The sequence below is a fragment of the Manduca sexta genome, chromosome 12, assembly GCF_014839805.1.
Source record: "Manduca sexta isolate Smith_Timp_Sample1 chromosome 12, JHU_Msex_v1.0, whole genome shotgun sequence".
Classification (NCBI taxonomy): Eukaryota; Metazoa; Arthropoda; class Insecta; order Lepidoptera; family Sphingidae; genus Manduca; species Manduca sexta.
Window position 1 is genome coordinate 11984613 of NC_051126.1, and position 22645 is coordinate 12007257.

General features: G+C 35.3%; 1 protein-coding gene across 1 annotated transcript; it reads right to left on the reverse strand.

The window, feature by feature from the left end:
• Positions 1-7758: 7758 nt before the first annotated feature.
• LOC119189105 lies at positions 7759-20820 on the reverse strand. Its single transcript, XM_037437929.1, has 3 exons — positions 20631-20820; positions 8914-9081; positions 7759-7814 (listed from the first exon to the last, which is right to left on the reverse strand). Exons 1-3 carry the CDS (start codon positions 20752-20754, stop codon positions 7759-7761), a joined length of 348 nt encoding a protein of 115 aa, XP_037293826.1. The 5' UTR covers positions 20755-20820.
• Positions 20821-22645: the final 1825 nt, after the last annotated feature.

Genomic DNA, 22645 nt, shown 5'->3' on the forward strand with positions numbered 1-22645 from the left:
CTCTGACAATTTCATTTAATATCGATCTCAAAGCTGTTATTTAACTTCGATTTCCTGTAAGACAGTCGTGCGACAAACCTGGCCAACAATCCATATCCCCAATATTTATTTAAACAGATTCTTGTTAAACAAAAATAAACCGATGGAGTGAACTCGTTGAGCAAGACATATCGCATTTTCGGCAAACATCTATTCCTGTTACAGTGACGTTGCATCGTTAATAGCGTAACAAATAGTCTGAATACTGACGATTCAGAGTTTACATACACCATTGTTTATTTATTTACGGGACGGGTTGCCGTGGATTTCTGATTCGGCGCGTTTGCGGCATTAAATAAAACCAATGTGGTATTTTTATCGTTGACTATAAATCTAATTGTGTGGGCTGTGCCGGCAGTGTTTATTCTTTAACCGACCGATCAGGCAGAGTTTTCTTTAGTAAATTTTCGAGAATGTAATCGAGTACACCTGGTGGTGATTTAGCGGAATCTCGATATTTTTCAACGTGCAGACATAATTTATAAATGAGAAACGGTCATACCCGTACTAAATTATGTTGATTTACATCTTTACTTTCGGATCTGTGTGCTGTTTCGTTTATGTTTATAAACAATGGTGCTTTATTAACCCTGGATAGTGTATATCATCATGGAAATTATCAATCACTTTATCAATTATTTTTGTTTTTATGTTTTAAACAATTAATGTATATTATTATCATAAGGTAGCATAGCAACTAAACTAGCAAGCATATTTCATAATACACATATACCTATAACATCACACCTTTCCTCTCCTAGTAGTAGGCAGTCGTGAACATACCCACATTTCGCTAGCTATCTAAAGTCCTATGTAATGGTAGCGGGCCTGTTTCCATTTACCGGGAACATTTCCAGACTCGGACTAATATTGAGCAGAAGAACCGAACATTTAGTATTATCATCTTAGTTGCAATTTATACTGGAAAATGGCTATTAAATTTTAGTGACGAATAATTTGAGTGCGACAGTTATAGTTATATTTATGCAATTATGCGCAAAGAGTATTTCTGACTGATCTTCTTAATACTTAAGAACCAGGAAAACGGTCTCTCGCTATTCACTTCAAAAAACAACCAGAACAGAGTAAAATAAAATTAAAAGGAATATCCGGAATTCAGCTGCACACGTCTGGTTTCCCTGGATATCTTTTTGTCCTAGTATCGGGAACCTTTTTAAAACACGAGTATTTGTAAAACGAGAAACCTGAGCCATGTTAGATTCCTGTTATTTGCCGCGGACACGTACCGTTTCAAATCGGCACTGACGCGTATTGAATTTTATTTTCAATTCTGCAGCATTTACTTGCCAGTTATTTGTTTTAATAACTCGGTTTATTCCTTATGTAAGATAGTTTAATATTTGGAGGAAAACTATCAATTACTACTTTTTATAATCTAACAGAAAAACGCGTAAATGCGTCAATTTGTCATTGCATGGTTCGACAATTGACAGTACAACAAAACACAAATCATTTATATAACTAATGAATGTTTGAGCAACTTCATTAGCAACAAGCATTTCTTGGCGACAAACTGACAGTACCTACATATCATCTCAGCATCCGTTTGAATCATCAACATAATTTTCAAGTATACCAATATCGTTATCATTAAATTAAAACTCTCACGATAAAGTGCTAGTGGATGTTACAATATTACCCTATTTTCTTTTCGCTGCAGGATGCTTGCGTCTTGCTGTGATCAATCAAAGCCGATGTTATTCTATTACATCGTGGGCATAATGTATTTCTTTAATGGCATTACTAGATAATATATAAGAGGTATATTTTATCTTAACTACATTGAGATTTTTTCTTTGTTTCAAATTTTATAAGCTAGTGAGTAGCTTGTTTGAAGATTAAGGCTAGAATTGCCTGAAACAACAGCAGCATCATCGAGAACTTCGAATTATTATGAAGTTTAATTATTATAATAATTAACATCTGCATTGTACCGAACTGCGCTCTATACTGAGAAATTAAAATAGACATATTATAAAACATAATGACACCACACACATAAACTGACTACAATGTCAAATATTAAAAGCAATTTTGTTTGTATACTACTTAGCTGCACAAATACACACACACAACATCACGCATTTTATCCCCGAAGGGGTATGCAGAGGCGCAACCATGGCACCCATTTTTCGCCAAGTGTGTTCCGTCCCATGATGTGATAGGGGGCGAGCCTATAATATATATATATATATATATATATATATATATATAGCTGCACAAATAGATTCTTGAAATTTAATATTCTGAACCTAAGTAAATTACTGCATGGAAATAATAAAGCGAAGACTCGCAAACGCTATCACGTATACACTAGATATTAGATTTTTTACCATCGACCTCATAGCTGAGACAAGATTTAATAACCAAGATATGGCGTACTTGCGTAGAATAATATTGAGGGCGTTTAGTTCATATTAATTCGGAACCGCACGCAGTTTTCGCAATGTGCTTGCAGAATACATTTTCAGTGTTTTAGGTCAATTGCTGGTGGGAGGGAGTGATTATAATATTTCAACTCTTGCATAATTTACTGGTCTACTGTTGACCGGGTCTCCGCTAGTCAGAGCGTGAAGGCGAGAGACAACTAATGTGTCTAGCTTAGTAGGCCATCTGATCCAAAGCGGGTTTGCCTTCTCGAACCTTCGACATTCACAACTATGTAGGTTTCCTCACAATATTTTTCTTCACTGTTAATCAATCTATAATTGACAAAGAATATATTTTGAATTTTGGTAAGTTAGGAGTGTGTAATGTGTATGCTTTTGAACTTATGGGACTTTAGTCTCAGCGATCAATTCCTACTAGACACTTATACAATAAAAAACAGGTTCTTTGTACCTAAGTACGTCAGCTCACATGACCACATGAGGTATCAACGTCACAGAGTGTGTAAATAGCGATAGATTTGTTAGTTTTAATAATAGGTAAACACTTTGCGAACGATTAACTGCCAACTCTGCGCCAGCGGGTTATACGACGAACCGCTGAAGTGATTTTACTAAAATGTATGATTTACGAACGAAACAGCAATATATTACTTTTTGACTACAATTGGATTTAGAAACTAGATGTTCATGACGTTTAGAAACTTTGTGTTAGAAACATTCATATAACTTGTGCCACTGCTGGACACCACACACATATGCATATCTCTAAGGTATGCACATTGCCCCAAAATATTTGTCTTTACCATCCTAATACACATTTAAATTTAAAAGTTAATGATAATATGGCACATGGCTATAATATTGAAAACGAACCGGCAACCTGCGTGACCATGGTCATTACCTCCTACTATACTAATACTATTATTACTAAGTTATATACATGGTTTTTTGAAATAAAACTAGTGTTCGGATTATATCGCGGTTTTTATTTAATATTTTTCTCCCGACGTTTCGAAGACTGCAGCCTCCATGGTGATATGGGGACTGAGGTATTAGTCGTCCGGAAAGAAAATTATAATATTAAAAACCGCGACTAAATTCGAAAAATTGTTTTATTTCAAAGTCCAACATTCGCGTAAACATAAGAAATCATTATATGGCTTAGTTCAATAAATAATACGTGTCATAAGTGTTATACAGATAATAAACAATAGATCTGATTGTTTTCTTTCTTTTAACAATGTTAAATTGTACCAGAATACATGTACGTATGCATGTATCCTACGTTTAATGACGTAACAAAATATTCTCCGAAGGATATCAGAAGGGGAGCGGTTGCTAGATACCCAAAACTTTGCCTTAACACGGAAACATCTGGCAACCCATACTTTGCAAATATGAAGAGAAAATCTATATATATAAAAATGAATCCCTATTTCCCTTGGTCACGCCATCACGCGTGAACGGCTAGACCGATTTCACATTTTTTTTTGTGTTTGTTATGGTCCGGAGGAGGTTCTTATGAAAGAAAAAAAATCTAAAAATTGCGCGGAAAATTAGACAATTTAGGAAAACTTAACGACAATATTATTTTTATATAACTGTCAATTGTTTGAAATAACTGTCAGCGGTTGACAGAATGCTCGCTGCAAATTTATAGTTAAGACGGGACAACGTCTGTCGGGTCAATTAGTTATTAATAAAAGACCGTAAATATATTTACGAAATATAAGTTGTTTCTTGTTGTCCAGAGTTTGTTTGGTCTACGTTTGTTTTGTCTACATCTGCTCTCGCAAACGTTTAATCGACTTTAACTGAATTCAATGGATATTTGAAACAATATTCGATATTTCAGAGAGCATAGCGGAACTATATACAATATTTTTGACTTTAAAAGATTGTATGGAAAGGTTAATATTTATTAACTGATGTGTAGCTCGGTGTTAACTGCCTCGGTGTCGTAGTTATACCCACGGCATGCGCAGTACTGCAGCGTTCTGAGGTCCTAGGTTCGAATCCCAGTTCGAGCAGGGTGATATTTGTTTTTTTTGCTCAGCCCGGAGTCTAAAATTTGTGCCAGATATGGCGATAGGCTCGCCTCCTATCAATCATGAGACGGAACACACTTGGCGAAAAGTGGGTGCCTTGGTTGCGCCTCTGCATACCCCTTGAGGGATAAATATGTGATGATGTGTAGCTAACTATTACGTGAGGAATCCATTGGATTTGTTATTTAATAGTCATAAAAATAAAAATGCTTTCTAAAGAACTAGCTGTATTTAAAAACACCGTACCATTCTCCCATTAAAACCTTCAAACAATTGTCTCTGAGAAAACAGAAGTAATCGGGGAGAGATTTATTTTATTATATCTCTGGTATACGGACGGCTTTACGTAGGTATTAATTGAATCGAGCGTGTACCAGCTTTTAAAAGAAAACAGCGAAGTAAAGTAAACTAGCGAGATAATGAACGAATTGAGAGAGCTTAAACAGAAGGTGGCAGGGAAAAATAAACTAACAGTTTGGAGGAACGCGAAAATACCGTTGAATTTTCAAACATTTCACCTTCTTTATGTATACAGTTATTCCCCTGTCAGAACGTTCCGCGCAGACCCGTAATATATTAGGTTTAAATTTGAACATCGATGCTATTGTTTTATGATTTACGCACTCACCTGGTTAATAATAAAAAGTGTTTGGTGTTTTAAATGACGTAACGATTTATGATCGTTTAGATTTTAGTTCAGTTTTAGAATTAAACCTACATACAAAATTTTTATAAAAAATATTTGAAGACAGTTGACTGGCTGTTATTAAGCCTCCATAAATCATAATAATGCCACCAGGAACTTTAAATCACATAGACCCACATGACGTAGCAGTGCACTAATTAGCTGACCTTCTGTTATAAAAAAAAAATAAAATAATTTAATAACTAGCTTTTGCTCGTGGCTTCGCCCCCTGAACGAGTTTTACGGGATATAAACTAGCCTATAATCTTTCCCGGGTCTTAAATTATCTCCATACCAAATTTCGTAAAAATCCGTCCAGTAAATTTTGAGAAAATCGATAACATATAGACAGACTGAAAAGGGGAGTTTGTTTTATAATGTGTATACATTTAACAGATATCAGTAGGTATATTACGAACTATCACAATCCTGTCTTATATGTAAGGAAAGAAACCTCAGCGTTTGTCTTTACATTGTATTACTTTTGAAATACTCCATTGTAGTAATGCTCATTTGCCACTTTTCCAAAAAAGATACTCGATTCAATTTAATTTAAATAATTGTTGGCATTCGCGATGAGTGATAATCGCTACTTTCACATCAACTAAATCAGAAATCAGGAAGTCAGGTCCCTTGTGTGATAGTAACAGTTTAATTTCTCTAATTAAACCTGTGTCATCGCGAAATTATGTTTTTCTTTTAAAAATAAAATTAAGACTTACGATAATAGTGGAAAAGTGTATACGGAGCGAATATTGAGAAAAGGAAATGATGGATGCCCGTTGGCCGATTATACACAAACGTTTGAATGGTTTTGAACAAGAGGCACGCAGATAATCTACGGATCGAAACATGAGCTACTTTTGATCTCGATAAGAGGGTGTAGTAAGGTTTTTATTCCGAGAAAACATCACACGACCGGAGCCCCGAGCAAAATGTAACTTAAAAAATATTTGTTTCGCAGTACTTCTGAATATATTATTTTTTCACTACATCAGTGGCGTAGTTGTATCCGTGCGCTGTACGAATTCCTTTCTGGATTTGAGTTCGAATTCTGGGTCGGGCAAATTTTGGGGTTTTCTTCTCAGTATCAATTTGGAATCTGAAATTTATGGCCGATATGGCGAGGCTCGCACTATCATCATGGGTTAGAACACACATGGTGACAAAAGAGTGCTCTGGTTGCACCTCTGTCTACCCCATCGACGACAAATGGCATGAGTGTGTGTTTGCGTTTGATATTTTCTAAACTATCAAACTGTTTTCAGATCCAACGACTTTCTTCGCTAGCAGATTTTCATCATTAACAAAGTCATTAGCCTAGTTAATATGAAGCCCAAGGCCCATTTCCGCAGTCACCGTAGTTACGTAGTTAGTTGGGTGTGCTAATAGTTTAACATATTGCATTAGGATAATGATACAAGTTAATAAACCTGTGGATTCTATATCAAGGGATATGAAATTTGTAAAATATAATATGGTAATATATTTTTTAAAAGACTGTTTAGGCGATAATATTTGAATATTTTTAAAATAAAAATAAAACATATATCCATATCTATGTTTAGCAGTAGACGGCGACAGGCTGATTGATATGAAACATTACAATATTGAGAAGAATAAATAGGAATATAGATCCTAACAGCAAGTAAATACCGCACAAGACACGTAGAGAGAAAGCTGACTGTACATATCACTGAAAATCGCTCATCACTCTGATACTCAGATATCTATATTAATACGTGTAGAAAAAAAATTTACTCCATTTTAAGCAAATTGTGCGCAGGAGTGTGTGATTTGGCATAATTCAATTCATAAAGAATTGTTTTGTTACATATATATTAAATTGGTCGAATTTCAACCACTAATTCTAATTATACCATCATCTGTATACGTGACGAATCCTAATAACATAGACAAACTATCACAAGAACTCTATTCCACCAATTTGGCACTCAAATACTTGAGCATGCTAATTGAGTGACGAAATGTTGGCGTGTTGCACTGGTGCAGTCACTACTTGCTATTAGGCATAGCATTTCGCGTGCGTGAGATAAGTCGGTAATGAGCTCATTATTATAACGAGCTGTGGTTTAGAATGGGATTTATGTGTTTGGATTGTGAAACTCTTTATCTTTATGTCATGGTGTACTAATGTGAAACAAGAGGCCGTGGATTATATACCCTCAATAAGATTAATTTACCGACACAATACATTGAATGAACAAACTGTGTCATTTTTCTTTCGTGGGAAAAATGCAAAGGGAAAATTAGGAAAAATAGGCAGAGGCGCAACTAGTGGCATTTTTCACTAGGATGACATTGAGTAGAAAAACTCAAAATCATTGAATATAGTCATAAAAAAAGATATTTTCACGCTCGAGATTTGGAGTTTCGAAGTAACAATCCTACCCACGTACTTTGTGGCACTTGAAACACTCAAAGTGATGTCAAAGCAACGATTAAACCACTCCACAAGGCGTAAAGGACGATAATATCGTGTGAAGTATCTGTTAATCGGGGATAACCTAGTTGGATGTGGAGCTGCGGACTGCCGAGACGAATTTTCCCAGATTCAAATCCTTGACTTGATGTTGACTTTCGCTCGACCGTCTGAGTCCCAAAACCTATCTATATACAACACACGGCATATTAACTAAAACTCTACGATGGCCCTCTTTGGGGCATTAGGGTCGGCTACGGGCTTGCTCCGACGGAAATGTCTAAGCCACCCCTGCGCGGTGCCGCCTAGTGCCTCAGCAGTAACATGATGCCTACCTTCCACGCTGCCGTCCATCCCGGGGATTACCACAATATGCTAAACAAGTACAACGTATATTAAAGGCGGATAGCCCCCTGCCGCCCGCCGGTGACCTTCTAACAACTGTCAAATAACTACACCTAGCACATTTTACCAACATAAACGTAAATTTAAAAATGTAACCGAAAAACACAGAATTCACAAAGCGCGTTCAGCTATGTTACCAAACAAAAAACATGCAAAATAAACTAAAATTATTATAATAGAATACCATTTTCAATTTGTTCTGATTAGTCGATAGGCCTTTTCAGACTGGTGTTCAGTCAGCTCGTAAACAACGCATCAAGCACTGCGAACGCTCATAGTTCCGACGGTAATTTCAAAGGGTTTTTAGTGATTGCATCAATATAAAAGGTTCACATGCCGTGGAAAGTCCAGTACAGTAAAATATAACTTGTATTCCAACTAATATGTGGACTAGGGAGCTATTCTGAATTTCAGAAATTGTCAAAGATGAATCCAAAATCGTGCTTTTATGGTTAACAAAGATTACGTCTACACTTCAAAATGGAATGCAATACATAGTATCATCAATATAATATATGATACGTCCAGCCGTCAATGCATATTATTATAATGTTATTTACGATTTACTGTCGTATTTAGAAACGTCATTTCACTTTATTGATCATCAGTTTTTGTAAATCGTTTGTTTTCCTAGGCGGAGGGGTTTTTGAAAATATTAAAATTCACTTACTTTTTTGAACAATAACCAAATAAAAAAAATGGCTACTGATCATTAAAATTGAGTGACGGTGATTACCGTATTACCGAGGAATACGACACTGCCGTGAAATTGACATTTGCTGCAGTTCTTATAAAGATAGCGTCTGTGCTATGTCCTAACAGTTTCTGTAGTTGCTATCAATTCCACAGAGTTTGCGCTATGCCAAAGCATAAAATACTTACTTGTAATATAGATCCCCACCATTCCTGTGATGTCATGCGGGCGGGCGGTGGTGGTGGTCGCGTTCGACGCGCTGATGGTCACGTTCGGCTGGAACACGTACCGGCAGATCTGCCACACTCCAGAGTCGCTCCACATCAGATACCTGCCTTTTACTGGCAGGTATATCCCTGGCAACAATGATTGCGTGGTTAGGGTTGGCAGGTATTCAAGTTTGTACATACATCGCGACTTTTCAGGGGTAGGTAAAGATTATACAGGCACATTTTGCTATTTTAAAGCCCATGTAGGTACTAAGATAAGATAAGGGCGAGCTTATTATGATTTTCCAGGTAAAAATCCAGACTCGCGTTCGCACCGAGTAGTAGACTGAACAGATACATTTTGACCGGACCAGGGAACGAATTTGAGACCTCAGCACGGTAGTCATAATGCGTAAGAATGCAACATATGGCACCGAAGAAATCATCCAACTTTTTAATTATATTGTTAACTAGCAGGGCTGCAGAATATGCTTCAGTTTAGTTGCAATAAAAGCGACGATAGCCTAGTTGGGTGTGGAACGTACTACCAAAACGAATGTCCGCAGGTTCAAATCCCAAGGGCACACACCTATGACTCTTCTAAAAAATCATATGTGTTTTCTTTGTGAATTTATCGTTCGCTTTAACGGTGAAGGAAAACATCGTGAGGAAGAGCTCTTCTTCCCTTAAAATAGCATAATGTTTTAGCGAAAAAGGACGCTAACATATACCTACAAGCAAAAGCGAGTATAATAAATTCAGACGCTTCATTAAAAAAGCAATTAACAAAGACATACGATCCGATAATGCATCGCTTGCTTCTGACCGCCCATAACCAATAATTTGGCAGAAATAATGTTTCGCCTCGGAAGCTTGGATTTCGTGTTGTTGCCCTCATTAAAATGGGATAGGAGGCAAATATGAATTTCATATTTGAAATTCGAACATCGTGGCTGCAATTTTCGAGATAATCATTCATGAAAGCTGGCGAGAAATGTACCCGGTTTTATTGATCTTGCCTTGATTGTATGTAACGTAGTGGTATTGTTTGTATTAAAGTTTGATTTGCTCGCAGATTTGCCTTTGAACAAATATTTCCTTGAATTAAGCTTCCAGCTATTTTTAAGATATAATAGTCTATATCTTAATTCAGAGCATAAGTAAACTGTATGAATAATTTAATTTGAATCTCTTTAGCGCTTACGGCGTTTACTTCCAAGAAACATCCGAAAGAACAAACTTTCGCATTTATTATAATGTTAATAAAATTAGGTTATCGTAGCAATATATTACGTAAGAACCTCCAGGTCTCTTACTAGCGGCAATATTTCAATAATTCAAATGTGACTTATTGCAAGCCCTGCAAGTTTCAAAATTTCAAGAAATCTGGTTGCCGAGATTACTCGGTGAAAATTGGTTGCGGAAGTCAACTTCCGCAAATTGACTCGTTTATCTCAACTTCTTTTAAGAAGTAAAGGGTAGGTCTCTTATATGTCAGAGTCCGCCTAGATAGGTACCACCGCAATGTCTATTTCTGCCGCCAAGCAGCAGTATGTAGACACTGTTATATTCCGGTTTGAAGAACATTGTAGTCAGTGTTACTATTGGACATAAGACCTAACATCTCTTGTCTCAGGCTAGCGAGCGCATTGGAATACCAAACAATACTTTGTAATCCACGGTGTTAGATGGTGTTTCTGCTGTTTATGGACGGTCCTATCCCTTACCATCAGGCAAACGGCAAGCTCGTCTCGTCATTCAAAGAAAATAAAAAAAATAAATAAATGTAATGCTTTTTCATTCTGTCAACACGAACCCATCATGGCCGGAATATGCTCGTCTTTGCTCAAACCTTTCCGAACCTAATTTTAAGTATTCGTTCTCGAGATTATTAAGATTAATTAAGATACATGCGACAAGTTATAATTACTTTTGGGGCTTATGATCGTCGCTGTTTAGGATTACGGGTGTTTAATCTGTTATTTCAGTCTCGTAATTTCATAATTTATGCGGTGTTAATTTTTGTACATTGTTCCAATAATGCGATGTATTAGCATCCATTGCTAAGGTTATTAATAGAACTATTTTAAATGTTATTACTTTAAAAATAAGGTTTAAATTACGAATAAAGACAAGTGATTTTTTTAATATTTTGCAATAAACACGACATCCAAAGACATAAAGTCCAAAATAAGAATATGGATTCAGTTTTGGCATAAGTTCAAATAAAACAATGCAGCGGATTGCATTATCAAAGGTACACATGTAACTGCTCTAACACATTACAGAATTAGAATACGGCCACTGACCCCAGCACGAAACGATTCTAATTAAATGTGTAATGAAGATACGTGAGGAATATTATACGCTCCTTTAATTACATAGAATCGATGGCTCCTAACTAAACTAACGTGTCTGGAAAAATTGCAACATTTACATTTTAGCGTTTCGTTAACTAGATACAAAAAAAAAGCGGTAAGAGACGTAAAAAGCGGCGATAGCCTAGTTGGTTGTGGAACGGTCTGCCGAGACGAATGTTCGCAGGTTCAAATCCCAAGGGCATACACCTCTGATTTTTCTAAAAAATTATGTGTATTCTTTATGAATTATCGCTTGCTTTAACGGTGAAGAAAAACATTGTGAGGAAACCTGGATACCTGAGAAGTTCTCTATAGGAATTTCTAAGTGTGTGTGAAGTCTACCAATCCGCACTAGGCCAGCGTGGTGGACTAAGGCCTAATCCCTCTCAGTAGTAGAGGAGGCCCGAGCTTAGCAGTGGGCAAGTATATAATACAGGGCTGATATTATTATTATTATTTACTAGGTACTGTTTACTACCAAACCCATTTAATTCAAAAGTTAATAAACGAAAAAACATTTCGCTAACAATCATTTATTTTATTTTTTAATAGGTTTTGATAGTAAACGGTCTATAATGAAACGGTAAAAAAGGGAATATCGCTATTTTTTGAGATACGATAGTTTACTTAGGAGCCATCGAAATATAAAAAATACGAGATTATTAACTCAAGATTCACATTTTAATTAGTATTGTCCGGCCTAGCGGAATTGGGATCCAGGCAGTCGATATAAATTTAATGCTGTTGATATACAAAATAGTACTGTGGAGTGACTGTGACTGTGTGTGAAGGTCCAGATAATCAAGTGATTATCCGAACCTTATACGGATTCGCGATTATCCGGATTTCCAACCGTGAGCAAAATATGTTTGTTGTCTAATAACTTTGTTCTGAAACTCAAGAACTATTTGACCGATTTTGAAAATTATTTTATTGACAATAAGGTACATTACCCCTGAGTGCTATAAGCTACTTCCTATCTCGGAAACGATTATAAATGTAGACGAAGCTGTGAGGCAAGCTAGTTAATAATAATTCATATGTACAAAAATAGTTTTTTTTAATACATTCCAATTTTTAATTATCCAATTTTTATTTACGCCTATAATTGATCCGGTGAATCGAGCCTCTGTAACAGATTAAGTTATTATTCATCATTCCCATTTGTGGTAAGCTTCAAACTAATACGTCATAATATCAAATTAATACCGATTCAAAATAACATAATCGAATCAATATGATTGACCTAATTTATTATTAGTTTGCGAATAACTAGCACGTTAGTTCACACATCGATCGATAGCAATACAAGATATATTATTCATGAAGAGCTCGCGAACACTGCCACTTGAGAACAGTTTAGAATAACCTCGCTGGTAGGATATATTTTATATCCGCCCGGATAGCGACCACTGCACACAAGGTATTAAAACCCATCATAGTGGATCACGTAAGTGTGTCGCGTTCCCGGATCACACTGTGTACGTATATACGATTGCAACAGGCCGGCATCATTGTGTCGACTGCCTAGTTACAAAGAAAGTCCGAAAACTAAAATTTCAGTTATGAAGTTCGAGAGTTAACAAACATATTTTTTTTACACAGAGTGCATGGTCGTGAGTACTAAATTTTTTTGTGTATTTTGGAACACCACTTCACTCGCCAATTTAGTACAGACATCTGTTGCTTACATCTTAAGGAAAAATCGCTCAGTTACATCAAACATCGAAAATTCTCTATAAAACAAGAAAAACAGGTTACCAACACTAGGCCTAAGAATGTATTATTAATTATTGCAGTACGTATTCATATTATAATATACAAGGTTTTGATTGCGTCTTCGATTGCGTGAAAGAGTTTTTCCAGAAAGAAAGTCCTGTTATATATTTTTCCGGGATAAAACGTAATCTGTCCTGACCCTTCCCAGGATCTCAAACTATCTTCCCACCAAATTTCATCGAAATCCATTCACTAGCAAAATCGTTTTTAGAATACTGTTTAATATTCAAACTAATACCTATACTTATACTATACTACTATAGTAGAATACTGGTGTAAATTATTTACCCTACCTACGTTTCCGGCTAAATGAGTATTAGTGTTTCCCACCTGTCGTAACATCGTTGTGCTATTAGGGACGTTGTGGGTGACTCATTATAGAATTCCCCATGTGTGTCATGGAATGCAGCTCCAATAATATAATTAATCTCTAACGACGGGTTTTCCATAGTTATCTGTGATTATGAGGTTCAAATGAACTTTATGCTCCAAAATCCAAATAAAACTATATTCCTAAATTTAAAAAACCGGAGAGTTCTTGGAATTACCGAAAAAAAGGCTGATAACAGCATAAGGACTGAAACCGAGAAACCAGTACATTGTTTAAGCTATGAAGATTATACAGAAATATAGAACATACAGACCATTGAACATTTAACTTCGATAGACGGTGTGACATATAGTTTTTGTAACTATTATTACAATAGCAAAGCATTGAATAATGAAGATTGATGTTGTTGACGCAAATAATAAAACTTCTAGAACTGATTTTAATAAAGTTAGATTAAACTCAGTTGCTAAGAAAAGTGACGTGAAAACTTTGGTACAATTGGATTATTACACAGTAATGCCTGAATGTATGGCGTTCTTTAAATGAAGAGGTTTCCTTTGCAACGTTCTCGAGCAACACATTTCCAGAACTGTAATATTAAGTGACTATTTAGAAAATAATATTTTCTTCCATCAGGTCTATAATGGTCCTGGTATTATTTTGATAACAGACCACTATGCTATCGAGGGACACAACAATCTCAAAGTAATATTCAGGGATCATCAAGAAAACAATATTTTGTTCCATCAGGACTAAAATGTTCTGCTGTGTACTATTTTAAGTTGGTTGTGCATCAGAATATGCCATCGTTATACTACTTCTTTTCTGTTCTTCTGTGAAAATTCAACGTAAAATCTGCTGGAGAACCCAATATAAATAAATAATGTTTTTGGTATTATTTTTATCAAAGGTGACTACAATCATTTTGTCAATACCTTATCCTTAAACCTTAGAATCTACAGAGTTACAGTAACCGACTATATTTCAAGTCATGCTATATATCACTAGGATCCAGTTACGAGAAATTTATACGTCCAAATGGTTGAATAAAATTGCATCGCTTAGATTTGTGCTTCGACGATAAAGTACACTGTAAAGTTTTATTACAAACTTTACGATTTCTCGGGATGATTGGAATCTGTGTGTTCGAAGTGACTTTTTATATTATTGGTTGATTTAACGAAATAGCAAATTATTATACAGTCATTTTGCTATTGCGTTAATAAATTAAACTAAATACTCGTCTTTACCTCTGCTAAGATTGTGCCAAAATATCTATGAATAACAAATATTTTCACAAAAAAACATCAGATTCATTTCCTGATTATTTGTCATTTTGTAGTTTAGTGCAAATGTGACGTGTTCAGAAGTGTAATTCTCACTGAAAGTGACATATTGCCGCTGTGACCATTCTTTAAGAGTAGTATAGTATTAGCGTTAGGGCGTGTAGAATTAAAATTATTTTTATTAATATTTATTTAGTTTGAAACTTACTCTTTATTATTCTACATATTATGCGGTTCGAGCAACTAATTGTAAAGTATTATTTTGAATAAGATAAGTATATGTTTTCATTATTAATGTAATGTCAAAACTACCTTGTATAGATAAACGTAATAAAAACAGAATAAAATTAAAAAGCTTACGTGATTTCTTACAATTACCATTAGTGAAAGCAACATATCTGCGTGGAAACAATTTGTCACAAAATGTATCACTCATAAATTTTTTGCCTCTAAAATAAATATTCCAGAAAGCAGCCTGACAGAATCTCCATCATTTCTATTTCACATTATTTTAAATTGTCTTCTAATTTGGGCCGGATGTCAATGGGCAATTAAGAAATTTCTAGAGACGACGTATTAATATTTCTATTCTGTGAAAGATCATTCCGACATATAACATTTCTTGGCTCTTGAATAAAAAATGTAATCTTAAATTCTCTATTTATTTGTACTATTGAAATTTATAATATTCAATTTTGTCTGTTTCAACTCAATAAGGGATATTTTAACTAAATCTGTCAGCATCATTCCGCCAAAACATTAACACTGGAACAACCTAAGCAATATTCAAGTGGCAACTAATTTTGAACCTGCAATTACCCATTTAAATATACGAGAAACTCCAAACAGGTCGTTAAATCCTATTAAAATTACCTCTAAAGCTGTCAGTGCTAAACGAAACGCCATAAATACGGCAATTAAAGCCAGACAAATCAATCGGCAGTCCCTTACGGAACTCAGAAAAAACGTAAACGCAAACAGCTAACAATTTAAAGATATACATTCAAAATACACGCGCATGTAACGTTTCCTCAATACATACAAATCACTCGATGTACTTAAAATAAACAAAAACCGCGCGCGCGATGTAACGTCGCACTTTCCCACATGTGGCAGCTCCAATAAATATGAACCGCAATCGATAATCTATATCAATGTTTACGTTGTATTGATAACATTATTTGACAAGGCAGTCAATAGAATTAGATGGATAAACGTGTCGTGTTTTGATTTCATAAATGTGGTTAATGTATGTGTATTTGAGAGCGAATTACAAGGTTAAGAGGTTTTATTTGTGCATTAGTTGTATTTAGCCAACGTGTTATTAAACTTCTGTTTTGATTTTCCATATAATGAATTTAAAACAGATATAATTTTGATTAGTATAGTCTAAATAATAATATGAATAAAAATAAAATTGATTTCGGTAGGATATAGTGTATATCCGCTCGGATAGCGACCGTACGCGTACATAAGGTATTAAAACCCGCCATAGTGACTCACGTAAGTGTCACGTTCCGGGATCAGCCTGAGTGTATTCGGTTCTAAAAGGCCGACATAATTGTATCGACTGTCGAAGGGTAATCATCTATCATCAGTTGACATTCTATTGGAACCCACTTCACTTATCTAGGTGCAGTAGGGTAGAGTAAAATAAATATATTTATAACTCAAACATGATTCGAGAAAGAATACTGGTTCCAAAACTTCGAAATCCTAAACATCTCCAATCCTCTTTGTGCGTATAAAATGCTTTGTGAAGTCTACAGTTTATTACTGTAATTAAATACAAACAACGGGATTAGCTGTAAGTGGCAGTTCGCTGTTTACCGAAGGCCTCAGTTCTAGAGTAAACATGTTCCGGTCACAGTTTAGGCGGTTGCAATGCTTTGTGGAGGTACGCACAATCAACAACCATTGTCCGGGCTTATCGAGTTTGACATTGTTCTAACTATTGTGTACGGTCAACAAAAGCGTACAACCGTAGGCAGTGAAGGATTGTAGTGACAATAGTAGCTCACTTTAGTTAGTAGTTTGCACGGAATTTCTATTTGCAAACTTTTAATTGAAATTCCTAAAGCAGCCTTGAAAAAAGAACTGTTGACTGACGTTGGAATTTCAAACTACAGATAGGTAGGTGGGTGTAACGTTCCGGAAATTGACCCAGATCGGGACAAATTGGACGTGTTAGGTATGGCTTTAATAAGCCATGTTCAGGGTTCAGTCAAATTTACGTACTCAATTATACTACATATTTACAGTTTTCCAGATCAAACCATACAAAGATGAATGAATGAGTAAGGTTAAGAGTGACAGTTTTTGCTAAATGCTTTATTAGGACCAATAAAAATACGTTATGTATTTATTCTGTCATGCAGAGAATAGAAAATAAGTTCTCCTTTATAAACAGCGAATAAATCCGCTAAATTGTCGAAACGATTTTGGTAAAATGCTTCTACATGTTGAAAAGTTTCGTATAATCAGACACGAATAATAAATCTTTGTTCCGATACGCAAAAGCTAAATGTGTTTCTAATGACTTCTCGTTGACTATCGCTTTATTTGTCTTCGTGTCTGTCCGACTATGTCAAAAGTACATTTCTCGGAAATAACATGTTGACGACGTGAATTTTGGCACTGTCGAAGTTATATACCTAAAATAAATTTAGAACTATAAATTTTATGTTTTCCAACATTCCTTTAAAGGCACCCTGGATTTGAAGAAACAACAAAATAAATTTCGTCTCATTAATTAACATGAGTCATACAATATATAAGTAATTCATGTCTTTAAACAAAACAAATGTTTCATTCATTCCGTCTCTTTTGCCAATTTATATCGCCTTGTTCAGTGCCAAGGCCCTCTTAAACTTTCAATTTTATTCTTTCGTTGCCAAGAGCTGTTTGTAGTTTAGTGGTATTTGCCAATGATTCTTTTGTCGGTGAATTGTGTTCGGAGTTCAGATCCGATTTGCAACTTGAATGTTCTATTTCAGGTGGATTGTGCAGTTCGAGTGAAGATGGTAAGAAATTTCTAAAAAAAAAATATTTTGAGAAAATAGTAGGTAAGGAGTAATTTACCCATAATTGCCAGCTTTACATAACTTATGTTTATCGCCTAGTCTTATTATAAGTGTATCTAATTAGTATATGATGGTAGACTGTAAACCCAGTAAGATTCTTTGTTCAATATCTTGACCAGAGAGTTTCCAAATGTTCAGATTCAAAAAGTAGTTGTCCATAATATAAACACGCAGGATCGTGATTCATAGAAGGATCTTGGGGAGGACTTTTCCCAAAATTGGGACATCATAGGCTGATCCAATACAATATAACAATAAACACGCATAACAGAACTTTTACCAGTTTTTTTTGCGAACGCATACAATCAAACTTCAGTACACAATCTTACTGCACACCAATGTTAATTTTAATCGCACAATAATCACGAAGGACGTAAACAAGCCAATTCTAGACATCTGGGTTTTCTAATAGCCTTTCTATAACAAGATTGATTAATGTCAATGTGATGGTTTTGCGCCAAATCTGAATATGAATGGGTTCTTTGCATGTGCACGGAGTACATTAACTATAACATGTTAAAGTAGATAGTTCTATTTGGATGATGCAGAAATAGAATAGCAGGAAAATAAAAAAATCTGCTTTGGGAGCGCCCATTTCGTTTTGAAGCACAAGAAAGTTCCATTACCCCAATTTGACGAGGTTTTAAATTTTTTTGGACATGTCTATAATATGTTTTGAAAGTTTACTGTAAAATATTATATATAATTGGAAATATTTTTTCTAATTACCAGGAATAAGTATTTTGAGTATTTTTTAAACACCAGAGTCCTTATATATTATTCCACTGCTGGGCATGGGCCTCCTCTACTAGTGAGAGGGATCAGCCCTCCACCACGCTGCCATAGTGCATATTGGTAGATTTAACCCACCCTCTCAGATATGGCGGTTTACTCACAATATTTTCCTTCGCCGTTAAAGCAAGCGATAATTCACAAAGAATACACACATAATTTTAAAAAAAAGTCAGAGGTGTGGCCTTGGAATTTGTACCTGAGGAAATTCGTCTCGGCAGTCCATTACAACCAACTAGTTACTAGGCTATCGTCGCTTTTGATGAAAAGCAACTACTACTCAAATATTTACATACTAATATACGTTCACTCGCATAAATTTCAATAATTCCATTATAACCGGTTATAATATAATAATGCATAGTTTATGTTTCATTTGCACGATTCATAATCTGTTGAAATTATGTTTGTGCGAATTACGCCTCGGGTATTACAAATGGCATCGTCATTAAGGTGAATTGCTCATCCAATTCTAATATCTGACTGGAATATGCTTTCATTCGAGCAATTAGACGTTCAACAGGTTCTAGGAACGAATTAATTTGAATTGACAAGAGTAGGTATTTTTGTATTATCGTTCGAATAATTATTGAGCACATTATTTTATATTTATGTCGGTACTTTGATATTTTTAATTTTTATTACAGATCGTGTTGCTAAGGAAGTTGCCTGCGCCTGGCTTTAGTTGTTGTTCTGAGCCTTTGCCGCTTCTTCACAATGATAACACGTTTCGAAGCAGTGGTCGTATCATTTCAATTGAAAAGAGGTTTGGAAAAAAATAATTTAAGTAAACATATATTTTAAATGAGTAACTTCAATGTTAAGTTTCTGTAAGTTTGAAATCAAACTCGAAAGAATAGACGCTGCGCAAACGTTGTCAAATGTTGCACAATAACACAATAGGCTGTTTTTCTTTATTTTAGCACAGCAAAGTGACTTCACTGCATCTGATGGTAAAGGCAATGCTGTCTTGATAAAGTACCGAAAGGCAACAGATGGCTATCTCATGTCATTCGACACAATCATGCCGGCCTACTAAGATGTTTCTTCATACTACGGTGGAAGGACCCAGGATTACACGAAGGAGTGAACACGCGCCTAGGCAAACTACACCAAAGTCTGATGTTGCGGCAATAATTTCAATTAAACTGATAATTGTTTCAACAATACTACTAAACGAATTGAAAATAGTTATTTTTTATTATTTGCTTAAGAGTATTTCCCTATAGAAGAAGTATCGCCTAAAGCTATTGATTATTACCTTTCGAACTGTAATCAAAACACATAAAGTTCCAAATTTAAAAAATACTAGATTTTGTAATAATAAATATGTGTTTCGGAATGGAAGGTTATATTGTGCGAGGTTCAAAACTATTTTTATTGCTACATAGGCTTATAGTGAAATATTGAGCGAAAGGTTTAAATTGTTTAAAAAATATAATGTAGCTTTGTATTAACTAGAGTTTTTCAGAAATGGTAAAGAACCTGAGCGTACTCCATTCAAAATAACCTAAAATCTCAATATATAATTGATAAACATCATTTTTGAAGCAAATATAAAAAAAAATAAAAAAAACAAAAGGAAAATATTAAAAAATAAAATATAAAATCCATATTCTCAGGGCCACGCAAAAGCATAATGTCACAAAAATTTATCGAGACACATAGGTATGACCACGACATTTCCAATAATTGGAAAACGGAATAAGAGACCTATCACAATAGCGGGTTGCAAACGAATTCACAGCGAAGTGGAGGCGCTGCGAACACGCTGCGGGCTCGCAACGCGTTTTGAATGGATTCTGACATGGAAACAATGCTGTTAGTAAACGGTGTGAATACGAAAGTAGTGATGAATTAGGGAGAATCCATTTTAACGAATCGACTAGATGTGAGCGACTATGTGCTATTTTGCAAACGAATTTTTGTTCCTACATGCGAATGTCAAGATCTATATTTTACGAGTTGTTGCATCTGATAAAAAAATTCGACGTAAAGTCACCTATGATAATCTATTTCCATTGAAGAATAAATGTTGTACCATCATGAAACAAAGCATACTCACCATTCCCTCCCTCTATGTGCACCCATTTCTCCGTGCAAACTGCTGCTATCCACAAGAATGTGCAGAGCCCCACCAGCACAGTGCAAGCGAACAGTATCCGCCTTTCAATCACCAGCGCTTGCATGGAGTGGTCTCCGCTCCGCCCCTACTGAAGACGCCGTCGACATTTTGTCCGTCTCCATTGTTATCTAAAGAAGAAAATAATCATGTCATTTTGGTGTTGAGTGTATGGAGAACTATTGTCAAATGTCAAAAGACAATGATGGTTTGATCTAAGAGCCGAATTAGGACTTCAAATTTACAGACTATGCTAGCTGTCAGTACGCATATGAGGCATGAAATGACGAACTACGAACTGAAGAATTTTAGAACAATAATTTCTGTTAAAGTGCAAGCAAGATTGACAAGCATTGATGTCAAAATATGGAACTCATAGGTTCACTTAATAAATTTCACCACCTTAATAAAGCAGCTTAAACTACACTAAACAAGAAATAAAAATGGCTAATATATAAGACAGTTATTCAAATATCTTTGTTAGAAGAATATATCTAAGAGCATACGCCTCGTGACCCTTCAGTAAGACGAGCGAAGTATTATAACATTTATTGTTTGTACATTGTGTCAGTGCAGTTTCCAGTTTTAATTCAGCGGCTTGTGATGTTCGAAGTGATAAAGCATCAAATTTATTATAGATCTCCGTGGAGCGAGCCCATCTGTTAATTTGACAGCGTTTAAGACAAAAATAACTCGTTCGGGAACGTGAACCGTCGAATTCTTACTGATGCGTCGAACGCAAGAGAAACATTTCTCCAATATACTTGCTTGCAATAACGAGGGTAGATAGATTTCTGTCTTACTATTTTAATCTGTAGCCGCTTTATGAAAGTGACATTGATAGGAATGAATAACATTAGTCTAGATAGCTAATCACTACAAATTAGAATTGGAATTGGAACAGCAGTCTATAGTCCACACTGTACCCTAGTACTCCATGGTATACTAGGTGAGATTAATCTTTGCTTAAAGCGGACCTGCAATGTAGTTAGAGATTTATACAGGACATAGTACTCAGTAAAATTGTGATAAACTCCCAAATATTACATTATATGTAAATTAAACAAGATTTACAATTATTATATATGACATATTTTTTTATCTAGCTAATAGGGACCTACAATTGAGTAGACTTTGCCTGAATGTACTACATTATCATACTATACTGTTATTTTTTCAAATACAATGCATCTTCGAATTTAAAAAAATATTCTATCTTATATTTTAAATACAAATTTTGTATAAATGTTTGGATGTTTGTCAGAAGTAAACGCAGAAACAGTTCAACAGATTTGGATGAAATACGACACACGGATATATCATGACCTGGATTAATCCTTGGGCTTTTCATCCCGTTAATTTAATCCTATGGGAAATAAAGATTTTTTTTAAACGGATCGTGCTGGCTTTTAACAAGTGGAGTGTACTTTTTGTAGCGAGAAAGGTTTGTCCCCAAGCGAAGCCGCGAGCAACACCTAGTGTGATATAAAGTTTCTCCTAAAAAACTGTTGTGGTTTGCATAGACAAATACAAACTTTTTTATAATGTAATGTAAACTGGCCGCGTAATAGTATGTATCTTTTGAATTATTGTATTTGGAATAAAATAACAATGTACTGTTACTAAGCAATGTGTGCTAGTCTAATACGGTTGTCTAACATATTAACTCTATTAAAATATAAGTTCCTATTCGACGGAAAACCTTGTTTATTTTCCACACTTACTCTGCAAGGGCGACTCGAAGCCCAAGAAAAACAACCTGTGTGCTTCCGGTGTAGCAAAAAATACAACTTGACTCCGTGTCATTTTAATGTGATTCGTTGCCACTGGGTGTGACTGACGCATTGGTCTCTCGACCAATCACAAACTTCAAAATTAAACGACATCGCCTTGCGAGTCGCGTTTGACCATTCTAAGAGTGCTGCATAAACAAAAACTCCAACATTCGTTTTATTTCG

Bases quoted from the DNA above. Each gene is read 5' to 3' on its own strand.
- LOC119189105 (XM_037437929.1), bottom strand. From the start codon at position 20,754: ATGCAAGCGCTGGTGATTGAAAGGCGGATACTGTTCGCTTGCACTGTG. The intron at 9,082-20,630 runs GTGAGTATGCTT...CATTGTTGCCAG, and splicing joins GCACATAGAGGGAGGGAATG to GGATATACCTGCCAGTAAAA. The intron at 7,815-8,913 runs GTAAGTATTTTA...TGTTGTATATAG, and splicing joins GGTGGGGATCTATATTACAA to ATAGGTTTTGGGACTCAGAC.